This window comes from Myxocyprinus asiaticus, chromosome 41 (assembly GCF_019703515.2).
Source record: "Myxocyprinus asiaticus isolate MX2 ecotype Aquarium Trade chromosome 41, UBuf_Myxa_2, whole genome shotgun sequence".
Taxonomy (NCBI): domain Eukaryota; kingdom Metazoa; phylum Chordata; class Actinopteri; order Cypriniformes; family Catostomidae; genus Myxocyprinus; species Myxocyprinus asiaticus.
Window position 1 is genome coordinate 10,494,136 of NC_059384.1, and position 26,774 is coordinate 10,520,909.

The 26,774-nt window shown below is 37.6% G+C and overlaps 2 protein-coding genes across 7 annotated transcripts in view; one reads left to right on the forward strand and one right to left on the reverse strand.

Annotated features, from left to right (window-relative positions):
- Nucleotides 1–4,925: 4,925 nt before the first annotated feature.
- Nucleotides 4,926–19,583, reverse strand: LOC127431990 (endophilin-B1-like). Of its 2 annotated transcripts, none has more exons than XM_051682702.1 (9): nucleotides 19,447–19,583; nucleotides 16,846–16,987; nucleotides 15,972–16,100; nucleotides 15,539–15,672; nucleotides 13,247–13,339; nucleotides 10,856–10,945; nucleotides 6,584–6,684; nucleotides 6,244–6,466; nucleotides 4,926–6,125 (listed from the first exon to the last, which is right to left on the reverse strand). In XM_051682702.1, exons 3-9 carry the CDS (start codon nucleotides 16,042–16,044, stop codon nucleotides 6,018–6,020), a joined length of 822 nt encoding a protein of 273 aa, XP_051538662.1. In that variant the 5' UTR covers nucleotides 16,045–16,100; nucleotides 16,846–16,987; nucleotides 19,447–19,583; the 3' UTR covers nucleotides 4,926–6,017. The 2 variants fall into 2 exon arrangements, with proteins under 2 accessions (XP_051538662.1, XP_051538660.1); XM_051682700.1 differs by having other exon boundaries at nucleotides 19,305–19,516.
- Nucleotides 19,584–22,121: 2,538 nt separating this feature from the next.
- Nucleotides 22,122–26,774, forward strand: part of LOC127431796 (5'-AMP-activated protein kinase subunit gamma-2) — a 91,388-nt gene continuing 86,735 nt past the window's right edge. For all 5 annotated transcript variants that reach the window (XR_007895654.1, XR_007895655.1, XR_007895656.1 and 2 more), the window contains exon 1: nucleotides 22,122–22,497. Coding sequence is in view for 2 of the 5 variants with exons in the window: in XM_051682345.1 (XP_051538305.1) it covers nucleotides 22,414–22,497 (84 nt within the window). In the remaining 3 variants the exon portion in view is untranslated. The remainder of the gene's footprint in view (nucleotides 22,498–26,774) is intronic.

A 26,774-nucleotide genomic window follows, 5' to 3' on the forward strand; every position in this document is an offset into this window, starting at 1 on the left:
AGTAGGGCCAAAAAAATCCTAAATGCAAATAATCAGATGCAACTAACCATACGATCATGCATAGTTAGGATTAGTGGCCGAACGATAAGGGGTTTTGATGACCGATGCAGGTACTGATAAAATATTTAAAGCTGAAGAATGTAACTTTTTCAGTGTTATAATACTTTCTTCTATCCGATGCAGAGAGAACTAAGCCATTCATAGGTTAATTTTCTCAAAAACTGTAAACACTGTGTCTCTGTGGCAATATTAAACTCCCTGTATGTTTTGAGGGACCCGTTTAGACCCGCCCCAACAACATTATTCAACCAATGGTGTTAGTTGGGGTCGAGCCTATTTGTTCATTTGATTAATGACAGATGAGTGACGTACAGTTTGCAGAAAGCTGTTTTAAAAACTTTGTTTATTTTTGCAATTCCATTCAGTGGCACTTGTGTCACAGAAATGACATACTTCAGCTTTAAAGAAAATTGTGGCCGATGGCAGATATAATGACAATATGTATATAATTTAATTTAATTTAATTATAGCAAATAAGATGTTCACAAAATGGCTGGATTTAAATGAACACTTAATTTACACAACATTTACTTCTTTGAAAATAGAAAAGATACATTATCCGTTGACAAGACACTGTGTAGGTTTTGGAACTGATTCTAGGTAGACTGACCACTTCTTTTAATCAGCCAATTGGTGCAGTTAACAGACTCAATCTCAAAATGGCCAAATTTTGGCTGATTAATCAGCCTGGCCGATATATCAGTATAACACTTGTTAGGATAGCAAAATAAATAGACTTGTTAACTTTTAAAAGCCAGGAAAAAATGCTTCCCATATCTTTTGTTGTTGACATTAAAGGCTGTGCGTCAAACTTTTTATTGGTAATATGGCTAATACAAATACATTTGGCCATAACATTTGTTCCATGTGTTAGGCTGTTAAATCACACTTCTGCTGTTTTCTATGTATTTACAAAATTATCAGTTTTCCTATTTAGCCTATACCATGTTAAAATGTTGCATATTGGTGTCCCTATGCAGTTCATGGTTATATTTATACATTTCAATGTGTGATTTTAAGGCCATTTTTTGTTTACTCTTGTACAATAAACGTAATTTGGTACTGTGTTGGATTGCCAAAGTAAAATTTGAGTCCTGCAGCAAAACCAGTGGCCACTGAAATCACGTCTACAAATGAAACTGAAAGTAGTTTGTGACAGAAGTATGCATCGTGGGATATATGTGCAAAATACAATAGTCATACTGTACAACTGAAAGAAATGATACCAATGTTTCAGTTGTTACACACAAGATATTTGTGTGACCGCATCAAGCATCCACATTGACCAATGTGAGGATTCATTGTCAGACTTCTCATTGCTGAGAGCATAAAGGTTAGACCACTAAACCTAGTGTAAGCCCTGCTGCCTGAACCCTACACCTCAGCCTAAGTGGGATCTTCACATGGTGATTTTGTAGGTCAAGTGATAAAAACACAAAAGAAAAGGCAAATGACAGTGAGGCAGCAAGCATGGGAACCTGGCAGAGTGTGGTGGTGTGTGCCTGTGTGTTGTATTTGCCGAGAGCCGAGTGTTCATGTTAAACCAGAGTGCAACCAGAATACCGCTGTGGTGATGCTCTAGGTCATGGTGGTTTGAACAGAGAAAAAAAGAGAAACTAGGGAGTGTACAAGTCCCAGATGAGCTAATAGTAAAAGCTACCATGCCTTGGGTTAAATCCAGTCCTGAATACTCTGGTTTTAAGAAGTGTCAGGAAGAAGAAGGGGTCTTATTGGTATGTCTTCAGATATCTGCTAGCATTCAGTTTTGAAATTTAAGATCTACTCTATAGTGGATTGCAATGAAATATGAGTATTTAGTTATTTTATTAAGAATACTTTTATAAGGAAAAAGTTGAGATGTTTTCACAACCTTTCTAGAAAGAGGAAATGTGCTTTTAGAAACCCTTGCAAAAGTCCACACAACAATACAGACTTTTAAATCACACATTAAAATTACTGTTGATGGTGTGGTAGAAGGTTTATCTGAAATGTCTTTTTTAATAAATAAAGTAATTGTGCGTTCTTAGCGAAACTGAAACTACTTAGATTGAAGATCGGCAAGTTTGGTATGAGAAATAAAGCTCAAGTCTCTCTGGCAATCAGGCATAAGCTCTACGCGGAAGCATAAAGAAGAGTTTTGCAGGTCTGCTTTCGTATTGCTGTTTTCGGGAAGGAACTGAGCATGCCCTCTCTGCATGTGAGCCTGAGTAACGGACATCAAGAAAAACGCCTGCAGAGCCACAAGCACAGGAAGTAAACAGCCTGTTCGGCACCACTTCCTCTTAACCCTCCTCTCACTGACCCTCCCCATGCTGTTTACACAAGAGTTCACAGCAATACGAACACATGAGCCTAAAATAAACAACAGCATGTTGTATATAACGAGGCGTGATCTTTATATATATATATATATATATATATATATATATATATATATATATATATATATATATATATATATATATATATATGTGTGTGTGTTTGTTTTTTTATTTATGATTGACATCGAAGACTATGTTGAAGCAAAGGCCTTTATAAACAAACAGGTACATTTAAACATATGAATGTATGAACTATGATGTAATGAATATTATGGATTTATGAGTTACGTTAAGGTACTTTGTATTCCAAAATAATCGGAAATTCATTTAGAGACCAATAATGATTCCTAAGTGAAAAGCCTGACCTCTAATGGCCTTTGAGAGAACAGTCATTCACATTCTCTATGCTGCAGAAAGCCAAGTTCAAGTTTGAAACAGTGGGGGTCAGGGAAACATTTAGTGTACACATGGTGTAAAATACAATACAATAATAATAGTACAAAGTGACATCAAAAGTAACAGGTGATTATCGTTGCAGCAGTGCAATATGAGATGAATGAGGTATTAAAGTGCTGGTAATAATTATTGTTATAGAATAATTTACTGATACAATATTGTTGTTAACGACATCTTAATGTTGTCAGTTATCTCAGTTCAACAGTCCAGTCTTTCCTCTTGTGATGGAAGTAGGTGTCAAGGCACTGAGGAGCCTGATAGCTTGAGGAAAGAAACTGTTGTACAGTCTTTATGTATTGCCCTGTATGCTACAGAACATCCTATGAGATGGCAGCAGGGCAAAAAATTCGTAGGATGGGTGGGTGGGGTCTTTAGTGATGCTGAAGGCCTTGTTCACACAGCGTGTTTGATAGATGTCTGATACTGAAGGGAGAGATGTTCCAATAATTCTCTCTGCAGTTTTTACAATTCATTGCAGGGCCTTGCGATCTGAGGCATTGCAGCTGCCAATCCAGACAGTGATGCATGAGGTTATGATGCTCTCAGTGGTTTCTCTGTAGAACATGTTGAGGATGAAAGGGGGGAGGTTCGCCCTTCTCAGTCGCAGCAGAAAGTGGAGATGCTGCTGTGCTTTTTTGGCCAGTGTGGTCATTTGTGATGTGCAGACCCAGAAACTTGGTGCTCCTGACTGACTCTACAGGGGACCCATTGATGTGCAGTGGGTGGTGGGGGACTTTCTGAAATCAATGATTATCTCTTTTGTTTTGTCAACATATTAGTCCACTAGAAGCTCCACCTCCTCTCTGTATGATGACACATCATTGCTGCTGATTAGTCCCACCACCGTGGTGTCTTCTGCAAACTTGATGACGTGGTTTGTACTGTTTTTGGCAGTACAGTCATGATGTCAGTACAGTTTTTTAAGCTCTGGGTGAGTGAAAATGTTTTTTACTGTTATTTATATATATATATATATATATATATATTTTTTTATTCATGCCAATTGTTAATTTTATTTTTTCCCAAAAGAAAATCATAGTAAGTTATGGTAGTTATCTTGTCTTTTGGTAGCGTTTGTGAATAAAGCAAAATATAAATTTCATGTACGTGTCACTTGTTATTTTTAACTTATATTCTAATTTACGAGTAATTGATTACTCGTTTTTTGTGGATTAGAGTACTCAACTACAAAATTACTCTACAATGCCCATCCCTAAAATACACAATTACCCACATTCACAAGGTAAAGTTACTCAATGAATCGCATCCTAAATCATTCTATCCAGTTTTCCTGAGAAACCAATGGGCAGCGCCATGATGATTCTAATTGCATGTTTTATATTTCTGGTCTCGAGATGCCAAGTAAAAATGGCCAGAACGAGCAATACAGAGGAGAACAAACATTTAAGTGTTACTTGGTGTAAACATTTATTTCAGGCTGTACTTGTGCAGTTGTTGGCTGTCACAACAACTCAGAATAATTAATATCAACGTAACAAACCTCAGACCATCGTTTCATGTCATCTACACACCCTGGTGAGGCACTGTCTATAAAAAAAACAGTCATCTCAACTCTGTGAAGTATCGGCATGTTTTTTGGACAATTTTTACAAAGTTAATACTTTAAACATTACATTACCCGCTAAGAATATACGCTGATGTGAGTGAAAACACTGGAGACCGGAAAATGAAAACAGTCGAATCATGGAACACTTCCGCATTCAGGAAAAAGGTGTATCACAATTGTTTATATTCACGTGGTACTCCTGTTATTTCGGTGAACTCAATGTGACAGGGAATCAGAGAGAGAGAGTTGAGGGAGTCGTCATGTCTGTCACCCCTCCACCATTTTGTATCGGCAAGTGTGTCATACCTCCAACTGAAGAGCGAGATCGTCAAGTGTGACACCTGTGGCCAAAATAAGAGTTGTTTGGAGTCTACTAGCGTGACGCCGGCTTAATGCATTTGCGCATTCTCTAGTTAACTGTTCCAATGACTCCCATTCATTTTAATACAAGTGTTCTGTCTCAGGCTATTGATACATTAAAATGAGAATCATTTAGAATTAAAAACATATAAGGCTAAAAGTCTCAAACTTTTTTTTTTATTATTATTGTATAATAAAACCATTGTATATAAATCTATGGTAGTAACTCATCACAGACATGAAGCAGTTTTTTTTTTTGGTTTTTTTTTTTGTGGTTATAAACAAAAGTAAACAAAAAATGTTCTTATATTATATAGAAAGTGGCACTTTGACAACATGTGTAAAATGAGCACTTATCTCTTAACTATGCTTTCTTTCTGTACACAATTTAAAAATGCATCAACCTCAACATGATTGTAAGGCATAAAGGTAAGTTTTCAGTAAACAGATTTTTTATTTTTAGTCTTAAACAACTGGCTCCACAATTAAGTAGAAAATAGTACATACATATGAATGTGCTTTTTAAAGTGTAAGGTCGCTGCTCTGTTTATTTGTCAATACAAAAGGTCAGTTTCATAACGTGTAACAGGAAATGCTGTCTGCGTGCAAATAAGCATTTTTGTGTCCTCAAACGTTTAATGCAATAAAGAGAAATGTAAACAGAAGAAGATAATAATTGAGGCACCTACTGCATCAGCTAAACTGGGACTATAACCCAGAAAATAAATTATGGCATATTCAGTTTCCACCTCAGTCTGCTACCTAAAAGAACTCCTTTGAAATGTTCCAGAACCTGAAATATAGTTTGTGTACATAATGGAAGCCACTTAAAAATTCAAACAAATGTGCTATTGACTATTGCTATGCTATTGCTATTGTATCAGCCTTGATACATTCTTGTTGTAAACACTCTTGTAATACTCAAAAGAAGTAACTTTTGCAGTTTTTGTATATAACAAGGCAAGTTGGCAGTTATAACAACACATCAAGTTAATTAAAAACATTCTGCAATTATTCATTTGTAAACAGTTCTGTTGTTAGAACCTCTTCCCATACTGGGAATGCAAGGTGCGATGTTCAATAAAATACTGTTGCATTTGAGCAGCACAAGATGTCATAGTTGCATATATATATATATATATATATATATATATATATATATATATATATATAGTTGCATTTCTTTAATATGTACACAGCACTGCTGGATTACACTTTTTTGTGTTTTGGTTCCAACAAAAAATTTTTTTTTTTTAATTTAGTAGCTCCAGATAGGTAATGGGCACTTTTCTCTTTTGGTTCCCGCGCTCACCCATCAGCCAATCAGAGTCCATGCCTGGCACACTACTCACCATGATCACCTGAAAGAAGAGGGGTGTACATGCACTCAATATAATGTAAGATATGTTACTAGGAATGCTAAACATTCTCAAAAGAGTGAAGGATAGAATCAGAGGCATTAAGAAATGGGGCGCCCACCTCATCAGCCAATAAGGAGAGTTCGTTGCTGCCCGCGGCATCATAATCATACAGCACTCTTGCTTTACGGCTCCCGGTAAAGTTCTGCAGCTCAGTGAAATCTGAAGAGGTGTTACCTGTAGCAGAAGGAAGAGGGGCTGATAGTGGCAGAATGGGTAATGAGACACTGGCCCCTCCACTAACTGCCGACTGGTTGTTGTTAGAAGAGAAAGCTGAAGGGAAGCTGGAGGTGACAAGAAAGTCCCAAAAAATTATTATTATATAGGACATAATGAATCATAAAACAAATCTCATGTATTAAATGTATTAGCAACGTGCTAATAAATACAGTGTGCCTTACTTTCCCAACTGCTTTTGGAGATCTACCATGTACTGGTAACACTGGGCGTAATATGTCATTTGAGCCTCCACAAAGTCATTAAGACAACGAAGATGTTGGGCCTGTGATAAAAAGAACAAATAGTAGGCAGTATAAAGTGTGTACTAGGGGTCGACCGATATGCAAAGGCGTGGGAATGGGTGCTGAAGCACCCTCTAGTGAGCAAGACTGGAAAACAGTATCAACGAAATTTCATATATTTTCATTGTATTTTCACTTTCAGTATATGATTTATGTGAAGAAAAAATGTCGTCCTGTTTTGGAGAGATTTGTCATGCTTGTGGGCAGGGCCCACTGTGATGGTGATTGATCCTAGTGAACTTTTTATTCTCCCTTTTTTCCTTTTATTTGCACAAAAGCAAAAAACATGTTATTGTATCATTACTGTTGTTAAATAATACATATTGTAGTGTAACATTACAGTTTATGAATAAAAACAATTAACCAATCCTCAATATGAAGTGTTTTTCTTCAGAAGAATATTGTGCTTTTCTCATGTTTAAGCTAATCCTTTGAAAATATAGTAATTACGCAAAAAAACAAACACACAAACAAAACAAATAGTACAGGTAAGAGCTTCAGTGTTCTTGTGATTCGTCGCCCTGCGGAAGGTGCTAAAACCTCAGATGAGCAAAAACGTAATCTGGTGTTTGCTTGTGTTTAACATGAATCGCTTGGATATTGAAAATCTCATGAAGACATTTATTAGCAACACCCTTGAGCGCAAGGCCACATTTGGCGTCTTCAAGTAACAGGTAGGACATTTCTTAATAGCTTAATATTTTAGCATATGGGTTCATTTTAATAGCTGTTTTGTCTGAACAATTATATTGTGTTTTATGGTTATTTCTTATTCACACTGACACGACAACAGTTTTGAACGTGGTACAATGGAATTAATGCATTGGCTGGCTTATTGAATGACTTAATTGCTGGTGAAAATGTTCCATTGCGTTCTGTGTATGCGTGTACAGTGATCGCGATGGAAGAAAGGTGCCTCTGGTTGTTCCTTGCAGGGCACACAGCCTTACAGGCTCCATATGGTTATGATTACAATGGGGGTAGGTTAGGGTTTCTGCTGCCTCCCAGGAACAAACTGAGGCCTCTTTGTACAATGGGCGTACAGTGATAGGGAGACACGTGGTTCTCTTATGCCCTCATTGTGCATACATGATGTGTAAATCGTCCGCCAAAACTGCAGCACCCCATGCCAAAAATTTGTTCCCGCGCCTTTGCCGATATGAGCTTTTCACTGGCTGATGCCGATACCGATATCTAGAGAGCATGATGGCTGATATAAATGCAGAGAAACATAATACAATTTAACAACAGCAAATCAGATGTACATAAAATTTTACTTATTTTATGCAATATTTATTCAAATCTGCTTAAACTTGAAAACAGAAAGTGTTGACTATCCATATACAAATCTGTTCGTAGATTATGGAACTGTCACAAGGGAATGTTAAAGGAATATTCCTGGTTCAATACAAGTTAAGCTCAATCGACAGCATTATACAGATTACCACCAAAATCAGAAAATCACAAAAATCTTGGTTCCAGTGAGACACTTTGAATCGAAGTGAATGGGGCTAATCCGTAAACGTTAAAATACTCACTATTTCATAACTATAGCCACAAGACATAAACAATATGCGTGTTAACATGATTTTAGTGTGATAAAATTGCTTACCTTTTTTGTGTTAAGTTATAGGTAATTTTACAATTTAGTTGCCATGACGATGTAAATGTCAACAAATCCTAAAACTACTGTAAAAATTATGATTTAACTTTACAGCTCAAATAAAACATAATTTTGTAGAAGTGCTTTTATAAAATGATAAGCTTCACATTTCTGCCTTTAACCCTCTGGGGTTTGAGGGTGTTTTGGGCCCTGGAGAAGTTTTGACATGCCTTGAAATTTGTGCTTTTTTCAGTTGCTTAAAAACATATTAATGGCTAAAGTCTGATAACACTGTATTCAGCACAAACTGGGCTACAATAATATGTGAACAATATGTATGTACATGTTTGTATTTTTGAGAAAATAACATTTATGCACGTTTTTTGAAATAAGGCCATATAACACACACTAAACATTTGTTCACAAGACTTTTGAGAACTGGATCTTGTAGCCTAGAGTTTTTGCTACAAAATGATGTGAAAACCATCCTGATCACTCATTCATACAAAACAATATAGTCATTTAACTTTTGTAAGACACTTTTAGTGTTAGAAAGGCCATATGCGAGGAAGCGTGGATGATCATGAATACTGATGTGATTCACACCTGAGTAGACAAAGACCCCTCCCCTGAGAGAGAATGAATGTGAGGAGATTTAATGATTGAATGTATTATCTGACTATACATTTTCTTTACATAAAGACTTTACTTAAAAACTTCAGACCTACACTGCTGTTTTAAAGTTTATAGATCTGTAAGATTTTTTTAATGTTTTTAAAAGAAGCCTCTTCTGCTCACCAAGGCTGCATTTATTTGATCCAAAATACAGCAAAAACAGTGATATTATGAAATATTTTTACAATTTAAAATAACTGTTCTCTATTTGAATATATTGTCAAATGCAATTTATTCCTGTGATCAAAGCTGAATTTTCAGCATCATTACTGCAGTCTTCAGTGTCACATGATCCTTCAGAAATCATTCTAATATGCTGATTTTCTAAATATGGGCATATTTACAGCACATTTTACACAATTTTACACCCGAACAGATATTTGCAAGCACAAGCCTCGTTGATGATAATGAGGCAGCATAAACACTAGTTAAAATATAATCTAAACATTTTTATATCATATTACATATCATATTTATTTTATACAGCATACAATTTAAATACCTGCTTTAGCCGACACAACACCTAAATGTAACTAAAACTTGCCTTATAAGGACATACTTCAAATGTCAATACTCTGAATCCTGGCTGGCAAGTCTGGAAATAGTCCAGCTAGTAAAATATGTCCATGTTTATATAAAATAGCATGTCAACTAATGTAAGTAAAACTAAATGACTTACTCATCTGGAATTGTATCCTCGGCTGGATCAAATTGCTCTTCAAAATGTAAACATTCATCGTCGGATTCCTGCTCTTCTTCTGAGGAAAATGTGAACTCTTCATCACTATCTACCATCTGTAGAGCTTCCTCACCTGTGTAGCATGCCATCTTCCAAACGCGCAGGAAAGTGAATGAATCTGATGATGAACTTGATGTTTTTAAGGCATTGTCGGGGGCATTTACCATTTGTATTGATCGCCTCAGCACATTACTGTATGAATAGCGCGCTCTGCTGGTGGGTGGGATCACATTAGCGATAATGAGCTGAGCCAGGAGAAACTGTACATCTCTGTTTCATACAGATTACATTGCAGGAGAATATTTGTTTTAAATTTGAATTGTTTTATTTAAAATTAGACATTTTAAGCTTTCTTTAGACATATGTTTCATGTTTGTGTGAAAAGTATTTGCGGAGTTTCAGTTCATTTTTGTGACGTGTTTCAGAAAGATGCTCGCGGAGACAGAGATGGATGAAAGCGCACCCTGTTTATTTTCTTTATTTTACAAAAGCACAAGGTTTTGTTGTTATTGTGAGTGTACACAAATAAACGTAGACCCTTTATAGTTTCTAATGATGTCTTACACTTATCTGTATGCCCAAAAATGACGGAGAATTTTAAGTTGTTTCCGCTGTCATGAGGAAAAAATCCAGTAGACCCCAGAGGGTAAAACCCTCAAAATATTGACCCCATTCCATTTTAAGTGCCTCACTGTAATCTCGATTTTTGCTTTTTTTTTTTTTTTTAAAGAAAATGAGTGGAAAGCCAAAATCATTTTGTTTTGTAATCATCATTACGCCACAATTGCTGTAAATTGAGCTAAACTTGCATTGAACCCAGAATATTCCTTTAACACTTCTGTTAATTTTCCAAGCGAACACGGTTATCGGCTGATGTCAATAATCCCCCCAAAAAACGCCAAATATTGGCAGATTATTCGGCCTGACCGATATATCGGTCTATCACTAGTGTGTATTGCGCAATATTCAGTAAGTAGTTTGCATTTGGGATGCATTTGATTTTGAACAAAACCTATATTGTTTGTTATAGGTTGGTTATATTGTTTGTTACAGGTTTTGATTGTAGACAGAGAGTGGGAGGTTTTGAGATTGGCAGTAGGCCCAGTGGGTGGCAGGTTTGCATACGAGCGCTTACATGTGTACTGCTGACCCCCTCTAGTAGAAGCCTGGTGATCTCTGCCTGTCTGTCAAACTCACTCTGTGTAATTTTCAGATCCTGTTCTGCCTGAGGGAGAGAGAGAGAAAGTGTGTGAGTGAGAGAGAGAGGGAGTGGTGGGGGGTGGGGTTTAATCAGAACTGGTGCTTAAAAGGCCTTTCTTCTAAGGTAACATAGCAACTGGAAACTAAAAGATTAACCACTTGTTTGTGATTATCGTTTATTGTTTAACCACAATTGTTCATATTATTTTCGGACCGTTTTTATGGAGAAAACAAAATGTTCAGGAACAGCACTGAGAGCCCGCTAGGGATGTGCAAAACTATATAACTTAAAAATACAAATGACTTATTTTGCCGATATATCTATAAATCTAGATAAACTACAACCTGATTAAAAATTAAAACGTCTGTAGTTATAATGTCTGGTTGACTATCTAGACCTATCCATAAGCCTGCAACAAAATCATTATGTTGGAAATTTCAAATGCAGACAAAGCCTTGGGAATGGTGTCTAGCTGATCTGCTATTTGCAGCTTTTCACTGTTGATTGAGAAGACCTTCATCAGCACAGAGACAGCACAGATTGCTGTTTTAAAACTATAGCCAAGATGAGAGCCAAAATGACAGAACGTTCTCTTTACCATTGTCACTTCCTCTGTCCACATCTGAACAGCATTTGAAAATACAGATACAATATTTAGAGATGGGACTTTGTGTTAACTCTAAAACATCAAGACACAGAGTACATTGACTACACTGGCCTGCAAAGGTGTAGTCTTTATATCATTATGCCTTCTGTTGGGCAGTACAGTCACAACACTAGAAGCTAACATCCCTTAAACTAGGGTGACGATATTCTGGTTTTCCAAAAAGAGCACACGGGGGATAATAAGGTTCAAAACAGTGTTACTATGAATGCAAACTTTAATACAGTGAAAAAGTCACTCTATAGCATAACATAAATATATATATATATATATATATATATATAAATAAATAAATACAATTTCCAATATTCTTTTGAATGTCCATGTACTAAAATAAAATATTTGATGCCATTAGTGTACCTTCATTTACTATTAGTATTATTTTGAATGGCCTTGGAAAATGAAGCAATGTGATAACAATTTTACCTGGTCGCAAATAGTAGTCCGTTAATTTACCTGATTAACTTTCACCTTTTGCTGACCCTTTATGCTTCGCAGAGCTAATGTGTGCTTCTAAATCACTTGCATCCGAAAAAGTGGACATGTCCGGGAAAAAGAGGACGTATGGTCACCCAACTTAAATGTACCATTTCCACCAAAATATCATAGATAGTCCAGTTTGTGTTACAACTGTGAACCATAACAATACTGTGCAGCGCAAACGGTGCAAAAAGGTGTAATTTTAAAATGAAAATACTTTTGAGTGGTAGCCAATACTAAGTTACCACAGTATTATTGTAGTAGTGCAATAACTGTAGTAACAGCAGTAGTAGTATTTTGTGCTAAAATTATGGCTGTCATGGTAATTTTTTGTAAAGGATGCAACATGAATAACTTTTGCTGCAGGGAACATGGGCTATTTGCAGGAATTCACTAAGAATTACTCGTCTAATTATCTGGGAATCATAGGAAAGTAAACCCTTCCAATTTTGGAGTAGGCAGCCGATTGTGTGGGTACTGCTGAGTTCATGTGGGAGTATATGTGTGTATGAATGTTAAGGCTGAGCTCTGGTCATATGGCGATCATATTTAAGCATAGCTCTACTTCTCTAGTGAAACTGGGCTCAAGGGCAACACGCAGTTTTGAAATGCCATCATGGGGTTGAGCAAACATGGAAATCCTCTTTACGAGCTTTATATGCGCACACACACACACACACACAAAAAAGAACTGGACAAACACTGCTAATATCCAGGACAAAAAGCTTAATCAACAGCTTGAAGAGGAACTAGCACATCTTAGATGTGGAACATCCAAAGAAGGAGAGTGAAGCTTGGCACTGGGGTGAAAGAGAGGCATGATCAACCTTCAACCACTTCACATGAAGAAAGTTCACCATGTAGGAGAAATTGGCAACATAGCCAGTGTCCCCTGGTGGAGGGGTGTTTCTGAGCGGCTACCATGTGCCAGCACACGAAAAGAGATACAGCAGAGCTTAACAGTCAAGAGCTACATGTAGGGACACCATGTGCACAGAGGCCACGGAAGGCAAAATACTTTTGTAAAATGTGAGAAATAATGCTTAAAATGAAGCCAGTAACAACTTGTAACTGGATTACGTTAAAAACTTTAAAAAAAATTAAAAAAATAAATAAGAAAAATGGCATCGTATTTGACAGGAACAAACTTAACGGCTTATTTAGAAATAATGATAACTCACCAGAGCTCTGGCGTCAGACATTTTGGCTTTCTTCAACTTAGTCTTTGCAGCATCCAGGTCCAGTCGTTTGTTTTGAAGCAGTTTGCGCTCTTTCTGTAACGGAACAAAACCAGGATGAGGAAGATCTGAAGAAACTATGATTTCATTATGAAGAATTTAATCCACATTTGAATGGTTTTGGACCTGGTGCATTTTCAGGCTGTCACCTGCAATGTTTCACACTCAAATTTAAAAGCTAACCATTCACAAATACTGTGGACTAATTGCACACACACAAAAAAAAAATTGTCTAATTTTTCAGAGAGAAAAAAATCATATTTTTCCTAAATAATATTGTATATGTTTACAGTCTTTTCTTTGAAAGCATGTAATTCTGGTTCTTGTTTGCTTTGTTCTTCCAGCAAAAAGTCTTATTTCATTCCACTAGATGGCAGCAAGCATAAGGAAAAATATATTTTTCTCTATCACCTTCCATCACAAAATGCAGATCTGAAATGTAGGTAGTGCTCTATCATATTTCATCCCTCACAGATGTGCTCGTCCATAGACATTCAGTCTTATTTTCATTTCATGCACCACTCCCATTATATCAGGGCTCCAGACTGCAACAAAAATCGCAAATGCGACCAAAAAAATTTGATTGCAACAATAATTTAAAATCTAGTCGCCACTGGCAACAGTCGGGTTGTGTGCGTTCATAAGTGGTTTCGTCAGATATCTTGTGAGTTATTGTATAAATTTTGGGGCGCACACCAGTGTGTCTCGTGCCGCTTTTCACCCGTTCGGTTGACGAGCCTGCTGCACCACATGCAACAATAAACCCAGCATGAAGGAGTTGTGAGCAAATGACTCATTTGAACTGGGTCTTTTTCACGAATCATCTGAAAAGAACCGAGGGTTTGAACTCTGGAGCTCAGGTTAGCAGTCTGAATCAGAGTCACTTTCTCAGCGAATCAGCCGTAGTGTCAGTGAGTTCACAACTAGGAGCGCAGACATTTAAAAATAAATGTGTTTTCCTGGCTTCTTTATAATTAAAAGTCCCATATTGTGAACCACTTTTCTTCTTCTGGTAATTATTGATTAGGATTGGAGTAGCACAATAAACTGCATCTGGGATTTCATTCAGTATGCACACTGGTAGTCTCTGGGCCATCCAGTAACAGTTAAGAAAGACTAAGGCAATATTTTAAAACAATGTAATTATATATCTATATATCTATATATATATAGATATACATATATTATTAAACCTTTGATTGATGGGTTATCAGCTGTCTTTTCTTTGGCTTTCTATCTTGTTTCTGAACAGCAATCTAAATTGAGCAATTCTGTGATTTGGCAACTAAAAACAGCCATTTGGCACCGTAATGTTTCAGTTTAGTAGCCAATGGCTCCTAAGTAATGTTTTTAGTCTGGAGCCCTGTATATAATCATTGAATATCTCGACCACTGAATGGACTAGAAGCTCAATCCAGGTGTCATTAGAAAGCCAAGATCTTCCCCTTTGCAAGGATATATAACAAATGGTACTGATATATTTATCACCAATAGTCGATAACATATTTTATGATGATTTGTTTAGTATGCTTTTCCTGCTGGGCTGCATATTTTGTTCTGGACATCTAAGATATAATATTGGACTATTCACACAAGCAAGCTCACAGACAAGTAAAAAAAATGGCAAATTTTTTTTTGTTTAGAAAACTGCCTACGGTTAGAGCAGAAATAAAGTTTTTGGCTACTTAGGGCTCACAGCAGGAGTGACTGGCGCATACAAGAGACATTTCTATTTTATGTCTTACAGAAATCACTTTGTGATTCTTTTCAAAATCTTTCTAAATGTCGTATTAGGGAAACAAAATAAACTCTACAGTCACATGAGAATGAGAGCTTTCATTTGATATATGACTTGTCCATTTAAGTGCTATGTGAAAGACTTTTATATTCATATTAATGTTTCTACCACATTACCTCTAGGTGGCGATTATTTGGGATGTGGTTTTTTCAGCCCTTATTTTGTTATTTTATGTACATAAATGCAAAAGTGATGGTGTTCTATGAAAAATTCAGATTCTAAGCTGTCAAATAATTCCCCAAATGCATTATTTATGTATCCGGGTTACTTTAACGTTTTAAGCGTTAACTCAGTTCGCAATATAGCGATATACAGTAAAGCTCCATAGAGTTTAAAGGGTTAATGCCTTGTTTTCAGGGTGGGGGGAAAAGGCACTTTTTCATACATCCTAGAATCTCTATTAGTTTTTGTAATTTTGTTGGGTTGCCAGATCTTACCAATATAGTCTTGAAGTCTCCTTCTAGAAAGTTGCGGAAAGGCGTGAGAAAATTAATGGCTGAGCTTTGAATTAACTCTCTCTCTGCTCCTCCGATTTGTTTCTCTGTCTCACCACACTTAATCAGAGCGTTTCCTGTGGACAGAAACATACTGGATCAACTCTATGTCACACTAATTCATTATCATAATTGTGTTAACTGGATCAAACAAATTAGGAAATACAGTGAAGAAGCTTCCTCATCTAGTTTACAGAATACCACTTCTTTAGAAGGAGCTATTCAGTTGGTTCTATTACCACTTACTGGTGACATAGAGCAAGGGTAAATGAGGCAATGAAACATAGCAGTGGAGTACTATTAAGGGACAGATGAATGGCATTGTGAGGAACTAGGATACTATCATGGATTTGCTTTGCTTGTGTTTATTGCTTACCGTAGGCTGTTCCAGGCCCAAATTCAGTCCCGGAGTCGATCATGGACTGACCCAGAAGTTCATGGTTGTTCATGCGTGTTGGGACCTTCTTGTCCAGTTTTTCATAAAAGAATTCTTCTATTCTGACATCTGAAATTGCAGATGATACACTAAGGATATGAAGGTTAATCAAACCTAAGTTATACTGTATATTAGTTCGATAAAAATATGGATTAATTTAAAATGCATACAAATTCATTTAATTTTTTTTTTCAATATTTGAGAAGATTTTTCAATCATTTAGGAGCATGACACGACTAATTCCACTGATTTAAAGGAAAGCTAAAATACAGTGCTATACAATCTGTGTACAAAATCAAACACTAAAAGCATAATTGTTTCATACATTGGCAGAAAATCTCTGACTACAAAAATGAAAAAGCCATCTTTTTTTGTTCGGCTGTTCATTCCCTCCTGTTGCGTGATTGTTTTTTCTCTGTTGCTCATTATCTAACAAGTGTGGCACCATGGTGAGGCTTTGAACAGGGTGAGCAGCTGTGCTGACAGCTGTACACAAAATCTTACAGTGATATTTTCACACTATGGAGTAAGAATAAACATGGATGGTTTGAAAGGGCGCCTACTAAGAGAAATCTACAAATTCCATTGTACATGAAAACGTCAAGGCACACACTTGTAGTGACTACTAGTATGTACCGATGTTTCAAAGGGCTAAAATAACTAAATAACCAATTACAACAAATTACTGTAGGAGCAGTTACATCATATCATCATATCACACTGCATGAAATCTGCATTTTGATAAAATGCTGTTTTGATCAAATGTCTCCCCTTAAGCTACTAGATCCTCTAATAACTCAATGGATGCTCTTACTTGGATTTGGTTGCAGTAATACTTCCGTTTGCTTCAAAATCTTCTCTGTCCAGTGTTTGGTGCATTCAGCTCTGGTGAGGAGATTCTCCAAATGTGCATCCAACTCTGTCTTCTCAGCCTGGCCAAGTTTTTCTTCTGTGAACTGTTTTTAAAGGCAACAGACATTTACATATTTTTAGTCAAAAATGTCTGAAACAAGGTAATATTCAAGGTACAGTGCATGCCATCTAAACATGTGTGACACAATTTAGTTCTTAAAAGGAATAGTTCAAACAAAAATGACAATTCACTCATAATTTACTCACCTTCATGACATCCAAGATTTGTATGACTTTCTTTCTTCTGTTGAACATAAACGGAGATTTTTACAAGAATATCTCATCTTTGTAGGTCCATTTAATACAAGTCAACAGGATCCAAAACTTTTAAGTTCAAAAAGCATATAAAAGGCAGCATAAAAGTAATCCATATAATTCCATTGGTTAAATCCATGTCTTCAGAAGTGATATAAGTGTGGGTGAGAAACAGATCAATATTTAATATTTTTTTACTATCAATCTCCTCTTTCACTTTCACATTCTTCTTTGTTTGGCAATTTGTATTTTTCATGCATATTGCCACCTACTGGGCAAGGAGGAGAATTTATAATAAAAAGGCCTGAAATATTGATCTGTTTCTCACCCAAAATCGATTAGAAGATACAGATTAAACCATTGGAGTCTTATCGATTACTTTTATGATGCCTGTATGTGCTTTTTGGAACTCCAAAATGTTGGTTTCATTTGCATTGTGTGGACCTACAGAGCTGAAATATTCTTCAAAAAATCTCTGTGTCCAGCAGAAGAAAGTAAGTCATACAATATTTACACAATATCAATATAACCCCTCATGGTGGCCTTTTACCCCAAATGTGGGGGCTTTATACACCAAGAGTAGTTTAAAAAAAAGAAAGAAATTGAATCAAAACAACTTTGTTTATATTTCTTTGCACAGAAATGATGTTGCTCCATCAATATTCAATAAAAAAGTATTTTTTATTTTTTCAATCTTTTTATGTTTGATACATTTTCCTTAAAGGAGCAATATGTAAAATTGACATCAAGCGTTTAAAATGGGTATTGCAGGCCAAATTCAAAATATTGTCAGCCCCGCCCCCTCCTTCCCAGACTGGAAGCTTGGTTGAGGACACGCAACAGGAACGAGCAAACTGACAATGGCAAGCGACGAGCCTTACACTGTAAGTTGATCAGCTAATGTATACGTTTGCAAAGTTTTTATTGTTTGCAAATGATAAACCAGCTCATGTGGATTTTTTATAACTGTCAATTTTAGCTAGATGTATTGCTGGCTTCAATCGCTGCAGCGTGATGTGTTTGCCGGCTAACTTGTTTCATATCTGGCAACCCGGGGTGTCGAAATACTATTAGGAAATGGGCAGTGGGCGGGATCACACAGGCCAAAACACAAACAGAAATTCAGTAATGGACATTTCAAAGTAGAATATACTGGCTGTAGCATTGTTTTCAGAGAAGCCAGTATTTCAACTTAGCACGTTTCCTTAATCTCTGATAACATATTATGATAATTGTATGCTTTAGTACAGTAAATATATTACATATTGCTCCTTTAAGGTGTGCCTTTCACCCCATTGTACCCTACTACCCAAATACTAGTAGGAGAAAAAGAATATGCTAAATACTGTATTGCACACTTGCTGCTTTATTCACAAATTAATATGTTCTTCTGAAATACAGTTTCTTGTGTCTTGTCATACGTTTATTGTGTAAAAGGAAATACACATTAATGAATTTGTGCAAGTTATTTATTTATTTTTTTTATGTAGTATTATTTAGTTCGTACTTCATAAGTGAATGGTCGTGTCTCAAAACCAAGTGAGCTAGGTAGCATTTTTGGATCATCATATGTATTTTCCTCCAAATTTAAAAATCTTTACGAGCAGCAATTTTGTTCCACTTGATAATGCTGCTGCCCCCAAAATGTAGTCTAGGTAGGGAGCTCACTAGATTTCGAGACACAGCCCGTGTGTGTTTGTGCTGACCTCTGCCGGATAAAACTCGACTTTAGCCCGTTAGCTTTAGCCTCACATCTGGACAAAAAGTTAAAATGTCAAGTTTATTTCGGCGGTAAAATGAAGTATATATGGGTATGACTAATATAACCGAGTCTTTAATGTTCACTATAGCGGTAAAGTGAGGATATTAGACCATTTAATACGCAATGACGATGGATAAAAAAGGAGCATTGCAGCACGAGAGAGGCCCTGAATACAAGAGTAAGAAAGGAAAAAAGAAAATAAAAAAATAAAAAATCTGAAATACAGAAACTGGAACATTATAAATGCCCATAAGCGCCTTCCTGTCTAAAAATACATTTTTATTTAAATAAACCTGAAATAAAAACTTTCAGCATCTTTACAGTGACTCTCAATCTGCACTTACTTGCACCGCCCGGCTGAATAAAGTGCCCGCGTCCGCGGCAAATCTCTTCACGTTAAAATCCATCTATAACTTTTCAATATAAAACTATTTATATTAAGTCCGCGCGAAGGGGATGATGTAGATGTAATGGCATCAATTTTACCCTTTATTATAACAGCCGTAGTTTATGTTGAAATATGAGTGAAGCAACAGCCGGTGGAGAAGAGGAAGAACCACCCACAGATCTGATTACTGAGAGCGCAAAACCGGGCCCGGAGCTCTAGCAGGGTCCGAAATCAGCACATGGGTCCCAGTTGTATACATCATCATCATTATACAACAAAAAGACTTATTGACTTCCAACTTAAGCAATTTCAGCATTATGTACTGTTGCATAGCCGAGAGATCCGTTTGTTTTTTAAGGATCAGACTGCCTAGTGTTAGACTTTTTGCTCCTGTTTGTTCCAAGTGTGATACTCAAAACGTGTAAGGTGGCATGAATAACCTTTGATGATGAGGATGATGATGATGATGATGTAGTTAGTTAATCTATAATCAGGATGTGTGTCTCCATGGCATGATTTTATGAATGTATATAGCGCTCTCTAGCGGAAGTAATTCACTTTAATTCAATTTGAGAACTGTTTTTTTCTAGATGTTTATGGGTGTTTTGGTCTTGATGAGATTGTTGAAGGTGCATTTCTCTTGCAATTTGACCTTATTTACAGGAGCCTATAAACAACTTGTTAGGCCTGCTTATCTCTTTTGCCATTCTCACATGGATAATATGTTTGTCCAAGGACTCACTGGCTATCTATCTATCTATCTATCTATCTATCTATCTATCTATCTATCTATCTATCTGTCTGTCTGTCTGGCTGGCTGGCTGTCTGTCTGGCTGTCTGGCTGTCTGTCTGGCTGTCTGGCTGTCTTACAAACCTTTAATATATAGGGACTAAAAATTAAATGTTTTCCATTTCGGTTCGTTCTGAGCAGAAACTAAATTTTTTCGTTCCACTTCTGGTGTTCCGCAGCCTCCTTTTCAATTGGTAACAGGTTAGAACGAAATAAAAGAATGATAAATAACATTCTTTTTTAAAATGACAGTACTCTGTGCAAAGGGTGGGTGATATACCCATTGCAATGTTGCCAGATCTTGCAAGAGAAACAAGCAGTTGCAGATTTAGGCATTGGAAACATGGGCAGTTGCCCAGGGCGGCATCTTGTGTGTGTGTGTGGGGGGGGGGGGGGGGGGGGGGGCGGCATGAGGCACCCACACAGACAAGTTTGGGGGCATGTTGAAGTGGGTTTCGCCCAGGGCGCCATACAAGCTAGAACCGCTACTGGAAACAAGTGACCTGGTCTAGAAAAACAAGCTCAAAATGAAGGCCTCACCCAAAATAAGCAATTAATTTTTTTTTTTTCCCCCATGTAGAGGACTTGTCAGCACAGGAATCATAACAAGCATTTAGCCTATATAAAATAGCATCTTTTCAATAAATGTTTTCTTTATATTATATATACAGTATATCTCCAAAATATTTCAAATATACATCTGAATCATTTATTTGATGTACTTTATTATTTGTTTAATTATTTAATTTTAATTATTAGTTTTAATTACAGATCTGCATCTCAGTCAAAACCTGATGGCATTACTTCTGTATTAATGCACCATATCTAACAATAATTCAGTGAAGATTTGGAAACAACTGAGAAATGTACTTTTTACCTAAATATTTTTCCTTGCATCTGGATTAATCGTGCATGTAGTATAGTAGTATTTATATATAGTTGCCAAAAAAGTCTAAAGCATGTCATGGAAGACTACATCCACAATGTGCAATCAGGCAAAATAATGTGTGATGCAGGGGTTTCCTTTAAAATCTAAGCACATGCTTAACATGTTCTACTAAAAAAGAATGAAGCCCCCTTTTTTGGGCAACAGGAAGTGGAGTAATTCCAAAAATTTCCTCTGATAAACCATTTAGTCTTTGGTTTCATGAAAAAATTTTGGAACAAAATTTACCAGTTATTAACTGACTACCAGCATTTAAAAATAATGTTTTCACTCTGGAACAATTGAATGGGATTTGTTATTGTTTCTGGTTATGTTCTGCAACAAAAAAAAAAAAAAAAAAAAAAAAAGTCCGTTTCCGGTTTTCGTTTTTGTTCCTCGAACCGTATTTAGTCCCTGATTTAAACTACTCTTAATATTCCTCTGTGGAATATTTTCATTTGGCATATTTATCATCAGTAGATGGCAGCATGTAACAACAGTGGTCCTCTATAAAATAAGAATAGCAGAGAGAAATAAAGAGTACTGGTCAGGCATACTTCAGTTTAACTAAATCACCTCTATGTGGCTTTTGCAATGCAAGTACAGCTTATAGATGTTAATGTTCAACCTAACATTTACTGTGGTTAAATATAGGCCCTGGGCGTTTCAAAGCATTTATTATATCTATATATAACTTTTATTATTGAATTAATGTGGATGTCTAAAAACAAAACGTCTTTGTTTTTAGGTAAAAAGATAACCTATAGTGCTAAATAATCTATAAAAAGACAGTTTGCTTCATTCTATCTATTCATAATGTCAACCAAATGCTACATTTACTGTTATCCTGAAGAATGCAACAACATTCTTAAAAGGATGTCCTGTATTAATTTCTGCTCACTGCAGCATCCATTGCTTGTAACCATAGAAATAGAATAGGCATTCTAAGCCCGCCCTCTGCACACTCCGTCATTTGACTGATAGGCGGATGCGGCGCGGATTTTATAAGTACTTGGCGCAAACATACTGTACGCACACTGATGCTTTCACACGGAGAACCGGAGAGCATCTTCACTCACATGTTTTTCTGTTCGAAGTTTTATCATCGGAGGAGCAAGTGTTTGTTTTTCATGAACCGAAAATGAAACGAGCACCATTTCTCACGAGACGTTGGTAAATTCGAGAATGGATTAATCAAAATAATACATATTTGTCTATAACACTACTGCATAAGTATTATGTCGATCTGTTGTTCTCATATGTAGGGGCGATGGATTTTATTGTTGTTGCCAGTATTAAATAAGCCTTTACCAAGGGAGAAAAAAAAAAAAAAAGATATATTTTTGGGAAATGGGCAGCAATGCAATGGATTCTAAAAAGAAAGATGAGAAGAAAAATTCAAGAAAAAAGAGAACGCTTCGGATAAACATGCCCGTAAGTGTCTATTTGCCGATACTTATTATTTACTTTCACAGATGGATTCAGCACTAATAATATGGACGTGGACTGGAACATGCAAATATTAAAATTAATTAGCATTCTGAATATTCTAGTTTTAAGCAATGACGTTGTGAAATGACCTGTTATTTGAGAGTCTTTGTTTAATTTTTGTTGTTGTTGTTGTTGTTGTTGTTGTAAAATGTCTGTTTATGTCTTTACTGAAGACTATGTTTAGAAAAGTGAAAATTCCTTTCGAGATTTTACAATAAAAGGTTTTTGGATTTTATGTACATCATTATAATATTTAATGCATAAGAAGTATATTTAAAATAATTGTAAAATATTTTAATATTATTTATATTTTATACACATGCAAATCAGTTTCATATTAATATACAGTATACATATATAGTACATATATTATTATTATTATTATTATTATTATTATTATTATTATTATTATGGCCACAACCCCAAACCTTTTGTGACTAAGAAAATTCCAGGAAGTCCTCTGAAAGATATGCCAGGTCATAAAGCAGTGGCATGTATGGTCTCAGAGATATTAACCAATAAATTAATTTCCTGCAGGTTTCAGGTAGATAAATATCAGTCCAATCTTGGTAGATGTCTCTCACTGGTTACTCACTGCATTCAGAACAATTAGCAGATCGCATAAATAGGAATAATAAAGTCTTGACTATGTGTTGACTATATCAATTGGCCCCATTTGTCTGTAATAGACATGGAGTCCTCATCTTTGTACAGACTCAGTTAATGTGTGGTTTGTATAAGCACTTCTCTCTGATGTTTATGAAAATTGAGAGGATTTCTATGAACTTGTCTGTATGACCATACTGTATGTATAGCCTCTGCTAATACTGATCAATATTTATCCTGTTTAGACAGAGATACAGTATAAAGAGAGAGAAAGTAACAGCAGAGTCCAAGAATGTGAAATTTCACACACTGTCATTGTTTCAGCTTATAATTTTGCAAACAGAGTAACAGGCTAAAAAGTTAATATAATTATTAGATTAAAAAGTAATCTTTGCAAAATAACCAGTGTTTGGGTTGAGTCAGCTCAAGATCATGAAATCATGAGTCTCTATTGCTTCCTGTGCTGGGGCCACTGAATAATAACCTGCTAATTAACGTGTTAGTGTCATTATCAGATCGGTGTCATTACTGAGTAATCCTGCAGCAGGAATACATAAACAACATTTATCTTTAGGGAACACTGATTCTATCATTGCTGAAATGGACATGCATTTGTAATTTGTTGCATCGTGGCATTTTTGGCAGTTTCCTGACATTGTAACAGGTGCATGTGAAATATGCAGTGGTTTAAAGGGCAGCACATCTCACAGAGTAGAGTCTCCTCTGCTGAAGTCTTTTATTTTAGGTCAATAATATTTACAGTAGCTTTGTGGTCTAGACATGAAAAAGACTTGAAAATGTTGCCATTCACTGAAAATGCTAATAAATCTGTTTATAGCCACAGTAGCAGCTGTTTTGAACATATGGGCATGGTTTGAATGCAAGATTTAAAATCACTTTATAAATCTCCAGTTATGTAGAAGATCAATGTGAAATTCAGGACTTGAACAACAGAACAAATATTAACTTTCTATAAAACTGATTGTAACAGATGCTCGTATTTGGATCAAAAGGAGGAAGCGGGACACGGCGAGATCCAACTCAAAAGGGCTTTATTTCCCACAGCTTCACAGTCTATATATATTCCACTTTTCAGTGGTCACACTCAAATTGATGCTTTTCAGCACAATACAAATCGCACTCAGGAACACTGCTCTGTGCAGCTCTCTCTCCCTCTCTTTCGGTGGACTGGGCCATCTTTTATCTCCCCTGACTCTCACTGTTATCATGAAAACGGTAATTAGTCACAATTAATTTCAGGTGGATGTCCACTTTCGCCCCAGACGGGTGCTTGGCCACGCCCTCATCTCCACATACACCCACTGCCCGACTCAGGCCAGGGGAACCATCCGGACGGCCCACTCCCCCAACTTTTCTGGAGAGGAAGTCCGCGACAGCCATCTGTACCCCGGTCTGTGGACCACCTCGAACTTAAATGGCTGGAGTGCCAGATACCAACAGGTGATCCGGACGTTGGCATCCTTCATGCGGTAAAGCCATTGGAGCAGGGCGTGATCCGAACAGAGGGTGAATGCTTGTCCCAACAAATAGTAGCGGAGAGTGAGGACCGCCAACTTGATGACCAAACACTCCTTCTCTATTGTGCTGTATTTTGTCTCTCTCATAGAGAGCTTTCGACTAATGTACAGCACCGGGCGCTCCTCCCCCTCCACCACTTGGGACAGAACAGCACCCAGCCCCCTGTCTGATGCATCATTCTGTAAAAGAAAAGGGAGAGAGAAATCAGGGGAATGCAGAAGTGGCCCACCACAAAGTGCAGCTTTTACCTGCTTGAAAGCTTGTTGGCATGGCTCCGTCCACTGGACCGGGTCTGGGGCTCCCTTTTTAGTGAGATCAATCAGTGGGCTGGTGACCTCTGAAAAATTAGGCACAAACCTTCGATAGTAGCCAGGCAGCCCCAGAAACTGTCTCACCTCCTTTTTGGTCTTGGGTCTCAGGCAGGTTGCGATCGCTGCAGTTTTATCAACCTGCCCGTGGCCCAAGTGGAATCCCAGATACCGTACCTCCACCCGCTCAATTGTGCACTTCTTTGGGTTTGCTGTGAGCCCCACTCGTCACAGCAACCTCAGAACCCCCCTCAGATGCTGCCGAGGCTTCCCCCTCCCTTACATCATCCTGACGTGGAGCTGACGTAGACGACACCGGCTCCACCTCCCCCATCAGCGCATTGCAGTACCACTGTATTACAGGATCTATCCACACCCAACCCCTTTAACAATTCGGGAAAAGCCAGCCAATTAGTACCCAAAATTAGTGGATGGGTGAGGCGGGAACTAACCACAGCCTCATTGTGATGCTTTTGACCCCGAAATAGAATTGTGACGTCACTACAGGATAATCGTAAATATCCCCATGCACACACCTCACCTTCTTCTGATTATTTGTATCCAATGCCCCATTTTGAACCAAGCATTGATGAATGGAGGTTTAGTTACAACCTGAATGTACCACCCCCCCCCCCCACAATACTCATGGGTATTTGGTACATCCCGGCTCGATCAGGGGCGGCCTGTGGAGTGTCGGGGACCCAGATCAACGTCCTCACCTCCATCACCTGGCATGGTTCATGGACGTGTCCCGGCTCTCTGCAAATTCCAACAGACAGGCCCAAACCTCACACCCACACCAGTGGCGGCAGCTTCCCTCACCTGAGAGGAAGAATGAGTAGAGCTGCAGGAGAGAGAGACAGGAGTGTTAGAAAAACCCCCGAGGCCGGGGCACCGGTCTCTGGGAATTGTTCTTCCGTTTCTGAGGGAACAGGATAGGTCAGAAAGAAGGAGGGGAGGGGGTGGGGTCATTGACACTGGATCCACTCTGCAGTTCCTTTCGGTAGTTTGGAGACTAATTATTCCAGTACCATGAGATCGATGACACCCCCGACATCGCTGGGCTCCTCGGCCAGCACCCACTGCCGGCAGTCACGGAGCTGTTGAGTGAAGGCAAACAGGCGGCCGACCTTTCTCAGTGTCAGAGTTTGGAACCACTGGCGATGCTCTTTGGGACTGCGGCCGACCCGCTGCAGGGTGGCATTCTTCAGCTCAGGGTACCTCAGGAAGTTGTCAACTGGGAGTTGTTGGGCCACGAGTTGGGCCTCCCCGGTCAGCAGCGGTAGGAGGTGGACTGCCCATTGTGCCTGCGGCCATTCCAGTTCTCTCAAAAAGCTCCAGAAAGGCCTCCGGCTCATCTTGCACCCCCATCTTCACCAGCGTCACATGGGGGTTCGCTGCTGCCGGGGTCACAGCGTCCCCCGACTCTCATTGTGAACATGGAAATGGTAATTAGCCACAATTCATCTCAGGTGGATGTCCTTACCGCTTTCTCTCTCCCCAGATGGGCGCTTGACCACGTCCTTCAGGTTTAAATCAGTTAACTAGTAGGGTTAATTAAATCACATTTACTGCTCTGAATAAATGTTGGTAAATAAATGACCGAAAATAGGTTATGTAGGGCAATGTTATTACTGTACATACTGTACATACTTTTTGCATGTAATTTTTGAACCCATATGAACCTGCTGTTATTTTTTATGTTTTTGTGTGTGTATAAATAGGCAATAGGTTCAGTGATTTCCTTATATTTTTGAATACTTTAGG